This window comes from Gymnodraco acuticeps, unplaced genomic scaffold (assembly GCF_902827175.1).
Source record: "Gymnodraco acuticeps unplaced genomic scaffold, fGymAcu1.1, whole genome shotgun sequence".
Classification (NCBI taxonomy): domain Eukaryota; kingdom Metazoa; phylum Chordata; class Actinopteri; order Perciformes; family Bathydraconidae; genus Gymnodraco; species Gymnodraco acuticeps.
Genome location: NW_022991575.1, coordinates 1,092,435 through 1,104,633, shown reverse-complemented (window position 1 = coordinate 1,104,633; position 12,199 = coordinate 1,092,435). Strand labels below are relative to the sequence as shown.

The window sequence follows — 12,199 nt, the reverse complement described above, 5'->3', positions numbered from 1 at the left end:
TGATTGTTGCAGCTACACTTTAATTAACTGTTGGGTAGTCACATTTTTGTAATAAACTTTTCACATGTTCTATTTACAAACAAACGTAATTTGTTAAGTCTCTAAAGCTGTCAGACAAATGTAGTTGAGTAAAAAGTACAAATATTTCCCTCTGAATTGCAGTGGAGTAGAGGCAGAACATGGCATGACAAGTACATACTCTGGAGTAAATGTACTTTTCCACCACTGCTATCTGGATTGTAGATTCGGCCATCTGAAAAACAGAAAAGGTGGAATTTCACCTCTTTCTGAGTCAATGAAAGTCCAACACACGCGTCTTTAAATAAAAATGGTTTATTCTCTTTCAATATAGCTTTTGTTCTATCCGTAGCAGAAAAGAGCCTCCATGCCACTCAGTGCTAAAACTGGATCTCAGGTCACCACAGCATCGTAATGACGGACAAACGTCTTACGGCACAACACTGGCTTGATACTGATCCAACAACAGTCACTTTGCTCATTTTAAAAACGGGTTGGGGGTGTTGGGAGGCAGGAGTAGGAGGAGGGTGGAGGAGGAGAGGGGGGGGGGGGTTGGATCTGATTTCAGACCTGATTTATCTGTGACTCGGACCAAGCAGCTCAGACCCCCCCCTCCCCCCCTGGACTTTGTTAGGAGAAAGTTTAATCCGTGCGTGTTTTGTGTATGCTGCAAAATTGACATCTTGCTCCAGTATGGCTGTTGATGTGGAGGCAGAGGTTTCTGCCACGAAAAGGTCACAAGTTGAGGTAACGAAGATTCTTCCTGATTGGGCGAAAGAGGGACGATAAACAGACTAAATGTCAAACAATGATCATCTGATAGATTTTATAATAAGGAGAATTATAAAAAGTGCCATGCGTTTTACTGAGAGCTGTTTGTCTGAGTTTACTATGATACAAATGGTGTAGACATAACGATAAAAAAAAGCGTGTCAGTATATACAATTCAGAACAGGACTCAAACACATTAAATAAATATTAAAACCTTCATGAAAATATGATTTATATATATAATGATATGAGTGTAAATATACATACATGCGTGGATTACCTGCTCTCTGGTTATCATGTTGCATTGGAGCTGCTTATGGCCTTTGTGCCGTCTGTGTTGGCATTTGCCTGTTCCTTCACCACAGGATCTGATGGGGAAACATTTGAATTGTTATTATCATTGACTGCATCTGATTTACTTATCCAGACCTCAGGTAAATGAAGTAAATACAGGTACGTATTTGTCCTGGTGCCCGACCAGCTTTATAAACATGCAGCAATGTCCATAAAAGGACATAAACATACCAGTGGAACCAGACTTGTAAAATGTGATGCCCAATTTATGTCAAGTTTAAATGAAGTGTGTAACTATGAATTTACGAGGCGATTAAGCTCTTTTGAGTAGTAGTGAAATATGGAATTCAGTTTGATAAGGAAAATATAATTTACTGTACACGTTTCATGTTCTTTCTTCATGATTTATTTTGCAAATGTGGATTAGAGAGGGAGAATCCTTGTGGCTGGATTTGATCTGATTGCAGAGGCGAGAGCTAAACAGACTCTTTAATCTGGACTGATATTTAAAAGTGAAAATAAAATGTACCTCAAATACACACAGCGTTTTTAACAATAAGTAGGAGAGGAGAAACTAGATCTGTAATCTATAATTGACTGGTGGCAGTATTTAGAAAACATGGATTCTGTCCGTATGTGTTGGTGTGAGTACTAACAGAAGTATGGATGCTGCATGGCCTCGGCAGCGGTCAGCCTCTGCTGGTGGTCGTAGCGCAGCAGCTTGTCCAGCAGGTCCAGAGCCTCCGGACTCACCAGGTGCTGGTTCTCCGACTGGATGAACTGCTCCCAACGCTTCCTCGTTTGTCTGCACACAAACATTTCTCATGACTAAAATGTCTCTTTTTTGTTATGTGAATTAAACAGTTGTGATGACAATCCAACAGTACTAGCAGCTTTGACTTTTTAAACATTTACTAAAGCAAGGGTGTAATCTAATAAGATTAACAATGATGGTGTTTTATTAAAGTGTGACTGTTAAACCTACAATACCAGGACACTGATGCGGCTAAATAGAATTCAGCCATTGTTCACTTTATCATTTACACTTGTGCTTTTCCTACTGTCAAAACGTCAGCTTTTGGTACAACACACTCCCTCAGTTAGAACTTTCAGAAAAAAAGAGTGTGTTTTGAGTAGTTTTCCTTTATATATACTAAATGCTAAAATCAGATTTATGGAACTAACTGCACATTTCTTAAATACCTCAATTTAAAGGATATAATTACGTTTTCATTATGCAAAAAGGTAAGTTTGTTTTTAAACAGAGCAGATGTCCAAACATGGGCAACAGTGGATCAAATGACTAAAGGTAACATGAAAGGGGAAACTGACCATTTTCAGTACTCGAGTCTTATGACGCACAAAAACAAAGCAGCTAAAACAATGTAATACATAGCAACATATTCAAGACAAACATGTTGTATAAAACTGCATCTTTGACCAAATACATTGCCAAAGAAACAACTTGTATAGTGTTTTATACCATGTGTTTTGAATATATTTGATTATGTTTCTGGTAATAAATCCTGATACTCACTGTCCCAGCAGATCTTTGAAGCGAGTGTCCAGTTCTATGTGATATTTGTGCAGGTAACCAAAGAGCTCATCGGTGCCCAGAACTTTAGCAATGCGGACCAGCTGGAAAAAAATAACAAATGTAATCCCTTAAATTACATATTTTGGATACATTATCAAGATCAAATGCATATTGGTCCCAATATTTAGTTCTTGATTTGACATTTGAGTGTTCAAATAATAGACTGGTCACCTGGTCGTAGTTGTCCTGGCCGTGGAAAAACGGTTCCTTCAGAAAGATCATGCTGGCCAACATGCAGCCTAGACTCCACATGTCCAAACTATAGTCATACATCTAGAGGGAGGAAATAAGAGAAAATCAGACGCCAAGAAACGATTTAAAAGAAGACAAGGACCTGTGTGTGTTGTCCTCATTTGAAGAGTAAATATCTGTAAAAGCATTTACCTGATAGTCCACTAGCAGCTCAGGGCCTTTGAAATAGCGCGAGGCCACCCTGACGTTGTATTCCTGAGCGGGATGGTAAAATTCTGCCAAACCCCAATCTATAAGACGCAGCTGAGACACAGAGAGGGAAAATTAAAACGTTTTACAATGCAGCGTAACACTTCAGAGTCAATCTTTTTTTTTTTTTTAATATCGCAAATTAATTTAACTGTTTATTTTCATTGGAAATGTTACCAATAAAATGTTTAGGTTTATTCATTATTTTTTTAATGCACATTCTTACTTTAACTTAAGTTTATTTATTATGATTTATTTAATCTCCTTTTAAAATCAAGCTAATGTCACAAAACCCAAGTTCCCCTGGGATAAATAAAGTATTCTGACACATTGTTTTATGTGTGTTAGATCGGCCACAGCTGACTTTTGAGGTGTTTCCTAAATATGTCATAACATCCTTCATTTTGTTAATGTTAAGATGACTTGGGCTGGTGGCACCTTGCATGGCAGCCAAAGCCTCTGTATGAATGTGTGTGAATGCTCACTTGAACATGTAAAGCGTCCTGAGGGGTTGTAAAGAATGGTAAAGCGCTCTAAATATGTCGTAGCCAGTACCTTTCTCATCTGGTGGTCGATCATCACATTGTGGGGCTTCACGTCCCGGTGCATGATCCCCATACTGTGGCAGTAGTCCAGAGCCTTAGAGAGGAGACAGAGACACACAGTCAACACTGCAGCCAGTCTGTAACAGTCCATGCTGCCCTGCTCTCTCTTTAGCCTAGTGGGTATCACCGCTCCAGATTTCTCTTCTCAATGATTAAACTAAGTCAGGACTCATAAACACTCATAAAGCCAAAAGGAAAATAACTCGGGTTGTTTTCATTATTGATTGCTAACTTGATTGTATTTTGTTCTACTTGATTAATCATTTATTCAATACAAATTTCAGAAAATAGCAGAATGCCTAAGATTACATGTATGAAACTTCCAAATCCTGTCTTTTTACAATTTTCTCAGCATTACTCTGCTTACTGTCCATTACTGAAGATAACCCTATAAATGAACGTCCACACTCAGTTTTTTGTTTAAAAGTGGTAAACAACGATGAGTATTCCATAAATAAGTCATTATAGAATTTAGATAAATGGAAAGGTAGACAAAATGTGTTTTTACCTTGAGCAGCTCATACATGTAGAAACGGATATCATAGTCAGTCAGCTTCTGGTAAAGCTCCTGCAGAACAACAATGTTTGGAGAAATGATTAAAAAAAAACTGAGCAGCTCAACTGGTGTCCATACACAATACACTCTTACTAGAGGGTTATTATGCATGTTATTAATAATGATACCAATGGTAGTTCTACACGTATGATGACGGCCAAACTTAAGTACCTTAAAATCTGTGTTATTGATGCACTCAAAGACAAGCGCTGGTGTTCTGGACTGCAAAGAGAGGACAACACAAGGCTTAACTGAGGACAGCAGCAGGTAGGTGGAGATCATTATCACACACACACACACACACACACACGGTTACTCGCATGACTGGATTATCTCCACTGGCGGGCCCACATGCATCAAAGGGATGGATCTAACTCACCACCGGGTCTTTGACCGTGTCCACCAGGCGGATGATGTTGGTTCCTCCACGCAAGTTTTCAAGAATTTTGATTTCACGTTTGATCTTCTTCTTCTTGACGGGCTGCGGAAGAAAACAAGTGGTTTAAAATACAACAATATGTGACCCGCTCTATCGAAATCAGTCGGAAGTCGCAACGGCTCATTTCTAAATAAACGTGGATTTGCGTAAAAAACTATTTTTTCGGGGTTTGGGTGTTTTGTTTGATTTGAAACAAACAAAGTCTTGGCTTTCAGAATATGAAACTTTTATTTCCAAACTCACACGATAAATACATTCTTTAAGCTTGTAAAGGGACGAAGACAGGCAATCTGCTCTTCCGCAGCGCCCCCCCCCCTCCCTCCGGCTGACATTATGAATGTAAGAGTATAGTAATCATAGATAACACGGCAGGGTCCGTTACAGTTTGTTTTCATCTGATTTCAAATAAACAAAGTCTTGGCTTTCAGAATATTAAACTTGTTTCGGCAAATTCAGATGATAAATACAACTTTGAAGCTTGTAACGGCATAATTACAAGCGGAGAACGGAGTAACTTGACGTCACAGCAGGCATAACAACAGCCGGTGTTTCTCGTGAGGGTTTTTCCCGGGAAACAAACACACAACACCACACACACACACACACACACACACACACACACACACACACACACACACACACACACACACACACACACACACACACACACACAGCACACACACACACACCACACACACACACACACACACACACACACACACACACACACACACACACACACACACACACACACACACACACACACACACACACACACACACACACACACACACACACACACACACACACACACACACACACACACACACACACACACACACACACACACACACACACACACACACACACACACACACACACACACACACACACACACACACACACACACACACACACACACACACACACACACACACACACACACACACACACACACACACACACACACACCACACACACACACACACACACACACACACACACACACACACACACACACACACACACACACACACACACACACACACACACACACACACACACACACACACACATCCCCCAGACCAGTAATCCAAACGAAAATATCTTCCCTCCGTACTACTTTGATCATTTGCTCCGCTAATAATCAATCAGATCGATCCAGAGAAGAGGAAACTTTGAAGGCCTGTTTCTCAAAATGATGACTCGGTGACAGTCATTATATAATGTGACATATTTGGAGTACAAAAACAATCCTGATATCATTAGAAAGCTAGGAATCTCCTCTTTCCAGCAGTGTATACAACTCAAAATGTGTCTTCGGATCAATGCGACTGATTTCGATAGAGCAGGTCACATATGATGATGAAATAAATGTGCGTTTCTAAATGGCCCCGTTTATATATTCTCACTTGGAATTTACCAACATTTGACCAGCAGAGGTTGCTCCAGAGAGACTCTGAGACTTCTCATTGAGTGCAAATTGGTAAATCAGCATAACCCACCAGACCAGATCAAGCAAACGAAAAAAAGAAAATGAATTGTATTTGCCTGCTACAGTGCTGTTGCTCAATACTGGAACAAGTGCCTTAGACACAAACTCATTGGAAAATAGGAGCTAGTTAAAGAATAACTCAGGTTTCTTCTAATAATAGCAGTTTGTCTTGGACAGCGCCATATATCTTATCAATATGCTCACTTTGTCCTAAAACACTGACGTGTAGACAACAAGGATATTTATACTGGGAAAAAAATCAGAACACTTTGGACAGGATTTGGATGGACGGGTGTAACTTTATATTAAAAAAAAGCCATCTGCTGTGAGGGGGATCACCTCCTGCTGAGATCATCTTAGTGCGAATCCAGATAATAAGCTCAAATATACACTGTAAAAAAACTACATTTAAACAGTATATCCAATTCAGAAAGATTTGAAAAATAAATGTAGAGTCACGACTGAGCTGTGCAGACAGTTGGAAAACAAGGTAGGAAAATGTCCCATAAAGAAAAAATAAGACTCACCTTGAGGATTTTCACCACAACTTTTTCATTGTTGGTCACATTTATGGCCTCGAACACTTCACTGTACTTCCCCCGACCCAGTTTACGCACCAACTGATAGTTGTCTTGATTGCTGAGGAAGAGAGGAACATTTAGCTACATTTAAACAAAAATAGATCTTCATGAGCAAAAACAACTGTCTCCTTTTTAAGAAGACTAGTAAAAAAAACAATAAATTACTAACCTTTCAAAAATGAATAACTGAACACTGTCTGTTTTAAATGTTTGTTTCTGAAAATCTTTAGGTCTGGACTCTTGGTTGGACATATTAACACATTTGTAGATGTCACCTGGGTCTCTGGGAAATTATACCAGGCATTTTTTCAATATTTTCAGACATACAAAGAGTTATATATATATTCAATAGAATTACAGCTTAAAGGTGGGGTAGGTAAGTTTGAGAAACCGGCTCGAGATACACTTTTTGTTATATTCCATGGAATGCTCTTAACATCCCGATAGCAATGAATATCTGAAGTGCTTTGACAACAAATCCATACAAAAATGTTCATCTGTGGAAGCCGTGGCGCTGTAAAAAACACGACCAATCATTTTAGCCGGCCCGGCTAAAATAACTGGATGGCCTACCTGCCTGTCAGCCTTCCATCTGTGCACAAACTTATCTCGTGCCCTCATTGGTCATGTGCGCGTTCGTGTGTTGGAGGAGGGGCTCTGTAAGGAAGTGGCAGATTTGTTCCGGCTGTGTATTTTCAAATTCTAGCGCACTCGAGCTGGTTTCTCCAAAATGACCTACCCCACCTTTAACTGCAACTTTAAATATTTTAAATGAGTGACCTTAAAAGTAATGTTTAAAATCCAATGTTGGGTTCTCAAATAAAAACAAAATGTGTGGTTGACAGGGCAGAAACTCATGCAAATAAAATCACGATAATAATTTTGTCTCATATGAAAGACTCACTTAATTTTCTTAATTTACAGTAATAAAGTTTATTCAAACATCATGCATTTGTATTTTATATAGTGGTTTTTGTATAAATATCTCATTTCTGTTTGTATAAGGAAATGCATTAAAACAATGTACACTTTAAGGACTGTCTTCGACAGGCTGCTATCTTTTCAAAATCGATGAAATGCTAACACCGTCATAAAAATTGTCCCAGTAAAAGTATGTGTTGAAAACAAGGATATATATACAGAAGACATATTCTGCACACAATCACATTAGACAAGATTTCGATGGACTGCTGTAACTTTTTTACACAAAAGAAGCCACCCGCTGTGAGCAGAATAAAACAATATTTTGAAATGCAGCAATGGAAAAAGAGCCAATAAATAGTAAAACACTGTAACTGTACCTCCAGTTTGGCACATGTGCATCATAGTCCCAATACTCTCTGTTCTTCTGTGTGTTGACATCGGTGTACACCCGAGCCTTGCTGCTGGCCGGCGTGGATCCGGGCATAGCTAGCTTCGCGGCTCCGTGTCGAGGACCTTTACCTCCCTCTGAATGCTTCGTGGCTCGATACTGGAAGGCAGCGCAGCGACTCTCCAGAATGTGTGGCTCTAAGAAGGTCTCTGTGCTTTGCTTACCATCGGCTTTGGCTGCTTGCGCCCTCTGAGGAAAGGCGTCAGGCCGGTGTGATGCAGCGGTGGTGCAGACTGACAGAGCTACGATGACCGAGTGTGTGAAGCCCCTGAGCAAGATGTTAGGCAGGATGGGATGAAGAGCCGCCAGCTGCAGGAACAAACAGGGAGGAGAGAGAGAATAACCTGAGGCATTAAGAACAATAGGTCAAAGTTGCCTTCTGATTTGGAAATAAAGCAAATAATATTTCTTGTATGTAGGGCTGCAACAATTTTTTCTATGTATTTATTGTTTTACATGGATGGTTTGGACTGTAATACAGTTGTGAAGTCACACAGAGCAAAAATATACTACCTATATCTGGCTGCTTTAAAAATGCTACTATTTATATTTTCTACCTTGAGATTGTACGTATTTGAGTACAACGCGGCGCCGCGTTTTTAATATATATATATATATATATATATAGCATCAAATTGCAACTGAAGTAATCTATCTATGGTCACTTTTCACATTGAACATGTGCTCTTTTATTAAATAAACTAAATACTTTCATTTTAAGTCATGAGTTTAGTGTTTACTAATGCATTAATCAATAACAATAATCCACAGCTCCTCACTCTGCTCCAGAGGATTTAAAAAATATATATACCCCCCCCCCCACGCAGCACCCCCCCAAAGCAGTAAACCTAGGGGAAACACAGAATGTTGTTCCCTTTGCTGTTACATTGTAAATGTACCTGCTTTGCGATGAATAAACGATTTCTGATCCTGATCATCTGTCACAAAAACCAGAGATTTAAAAATTAAAAAATAGGCACTGATTCAATTTTGATTATTGACAAATCGATCAACTCATCATTGCGGCTCCACAGTGTTATTGAGAGATTGGGAGATTGGGATTTGTTCAAATTAAAAAAGAAAGATGTCACTACCTTTTCTCAATGAAGACCACAGTAGAGTGAGTGTAGACCAAAAACGACCACCCTTTGACTTGTTAAACCTGGACTAGATTAACATGGAGACCCTACAGAGTGCTGCAAACCCAGAGCAGTATTTTTGGAACTGTCTGTCTTTTGCTTTTTTTCTGATCAGGCCAAAATCAGACAAGGTCAACCTGAAAAACCACTGCACCTAAACAAGAAGACCTTGTACACAGAACAAACATCCAGTTGGTGACACAATGTATTGTCAGGTTGTGCCACCCTCCAAGAACACAGCTTCCCCATGCTCACAGACTATTTTATCATAGTCCTCTTATAAGATAACAAAAATAAATGGTAATGTCACTGCTTTTTCACAACCAATACCATCTTAACTTGAAATCCAAAACACTGTACTGAAATGTGTTGAACCTGTACTTGATACACTTGGGGATTCTTAACTCTTTATGCACAGGTTCCAATTTAAGATAGTGACGCTTTTATTCTATTTTTTATTTAAGGAAAAAGACAAGGGCAATCTCCAACTAAAATATCTCTGAATTGACATAGCTCTCAACAAATGTATTTTGAGTTAGTCATACAAAGACAATGTTAACATTTAGAATCAAAAGAATCATAGGTGAATCATCTATTTTCTTTCCATTTGACTATCTTTGTGTATTCAGACCACAACCGACCAAATAACCCTCTTCTTACACATACATATGAACACCTAGTTTCAGAATGGGAGCGGTTTAATATCAGAAGGTAAACCCCCAACAATGCCAGATCATTCGTAAATCTGGATGGATTAAAACAGAACCGTTAGATTTGTGATTAATTCTATTTTTAAAAAGAGAAAATCTATCGTTTTTTCTCATCAAACCTGGACAGGGTTAACAATTATATTCAATAAAACGGTCTAAATCTCCTTTTCATATCGTCAATGCATTTACTCTATCCACATCACAACAACCCAGGGTTAGACAAAGTATTACTGCAACAGACAAACATAAATGCAATTCAGTTTAAAACCTAGGTTTAGGTTTGTCGAAGCTTTAAATACCTCAATGAAAAACAGAAAAGGTGTGATTTCACATCATTTTCTCGTTTGGATCACTTTAGACCAGGCCTAGCTTTATTGAAAACCAGGTATTTGAACTTGTAAAACCTAAACTAGATCAGCTTAGAGACCCTTTACTATAATGTATTATGGTAAACCCATGTCTTATCTAGTTGGCCCCTAACCCAGCCAACAGTTTAATGTAACTACCTTTAGTTAACGTTACATTAAACTGTGTGGACTCCGTCACGACACGGGCTCTCCGGGGCCTTTTTCACCGGCAAAACAGGTGAAATGTGCACTTAAATGAGAGATTACTTAACAAAAATAATGTTGGTTAGCGCCGAGTTATCCTAAAATGTAGACATATCTGTGAGGACTTACACCATTTGCGATATTTCATCCTACGCTAACTAGCTAGTTACGGTGACCTAGGCTAGCTTACTTAGCAAAACATAAAATCAAAAAATGTAAACCTTGAACGAGAAATACACTATCATACAAACTGTAATGGATTTTAAGGTCAAATAGACACGTATAAACTACAAACTACTCATTAGTGTCGACATTTGATAAAATGTGAGATCAATAACGGGGGCTAAAGTTAGCCGGCTAACCTCGTCGTAGAAATATCCGAGCTCACAGGAAGTCCGCCCGACATGAACGTTAGCTCGCTAGCACCTCGTTAGCCGTGCGTTGCTCTCCGTGCAGCTGGTGCAGCAGCTCCAGGTTTGACGACAGTGATAATATGTGTGTATATCAGCAGTTTCGGTGATATATTAATTTCCTCGGATGGGTGGTGGAGGTACATTTAGCAGCGGTTCGTTAGCAGAACCAGGATGCTCTTCCCTCTTGCGGTAAACATCACCCGGATGTGAATCAAAAGCTCAATGACCCGAAAATGCAACAAAAAAAGAAGCAATTAAACATACCTTGGAAATAATAATAATACCAAAAAAAGAGAAACGATTTTTTTGTAAGAATGTATTTAGATCAAGATGTATATTTAAAGATGTACTTTTTGAAAGAAAAAAAATATATAAATATAAGAGCTAACAACACAACACAAACAAGGTGTTAAAAATACTTTTAAAGAAGGACACATTAAAAAAACAGTATATATTTATTACATTTTAGATTAGGTGTTACTACTCATAATAGGATTAGTGAAACTGTACATAAATGCTAAGTAAATTATCTGATCTTTTAATTTCTTTACATTTAAAGGAATTCAATAATATATGTATATATATATATATATATATTCATTTGTCAATCAATAATATATTATTGATATATTAAATAATATATTATTGATTGACAAATGACCAGAGCATAAAACGTGATTATTGACATCTTGAAATGTTAAGTTTTGTAAGATCACATCTTTAACAAGAAGTTGTGATTAAATGTTTGATAGTGCCTCTAAAAGGTGTTTTTCTTATAAATAAAAAGAGGTGTCCATAAACAATCTAAGAGCTCGCTGATTATGAAATCAAATATTCTTTGTTGTTGTGATGACTGTTATCAACAGAAATTCAGCAAATGCTTCAATTGATCAGGATCTGAGCCATTGTCTGTACTCGCCAATACTTATTCTTAATATTTTATTACGATATCTACAATTAGCCTACATTCATTTATTCACCAAAGCAACAGCAATCTAAATGATGGATTAATATGTAACTATTTTGCTAATCAATCGAAGACATCATTTTACTATATTCTAAAAATGTTTTTGTCAGTAGATAGGGATTTTATGAGAAAATAATATTGCATATAAAGTGAAAATAATGTATACCTTATGATGAAAGTAGGCATCTCTAATTGAAATCATCATACTATACATGTTGTAGAATTGGCTGTGATGGAAAAAATGTACACC

General features: G+C 38.1%; 1 protein-coding gene across 4 annotated transcripts; it reads right to left on the bottom strand.

Moving 5' to 3' along the window:
• Positions 1 to 317: 317 nt before the first annotated feature.
• LOC117533638 (casein kinase II subunit alpha'-like) lies at positions 318 to 11,187 on the bottom strand. Of its 4 annotated transcripts, XR_004567087.1 has the most exons (15): positions 10,932 to 11,187; positions 9,069 to 9,107; positions 8,099 to 8,478; positions 6,744 to 6,855; positions 4,662 to 4,763; positions 4,454 to 4,504; positions 4,235 to 4,294; positions 3,677 to 3,760; positions 3,065 to 3,175; positions 2,852 to 2,953; positions 2,621 to 2,721; positions 1,740 to 1,888; positions 1,070 to 1,157; positions 657 to 781; positions 318 to 558 (listed from the first exon to the last, which is right to left on the bottom strand). XR_004567087.1 is itself a non-coding variant. In XM_034197520.1 (14 exons), the coding sequence occupies exons 2-13, from the start codon at positions 9,105 to 9,107 to the stop codon at positions 1,084 to 1,086; spliced, it is 1,365 nt and encodes a 454-aa protein (XP_034053411.1). In that variant the 5' UTR covers positions 10,932 to 11,187; the 3' UTR covers positions 318 to 781; positions 1,057 to 1,083. The 4 variants fall into 4 exon arrangements, 3 of the variants coding, with proteins under 3 accessions (XP_034053411.1, XP_034053410.1, XP_034053412.1); XM_034197520.1 differs by having other exon boundaries at positions 318 to 781; positions 1,057 to 1,157; XM_034197519.1 differs by having other exon boundaries at positions 318 to 781.
• Between the last annotated feature and the right edge of the window lie 1,012 nt (positions 11,188 to 12,199).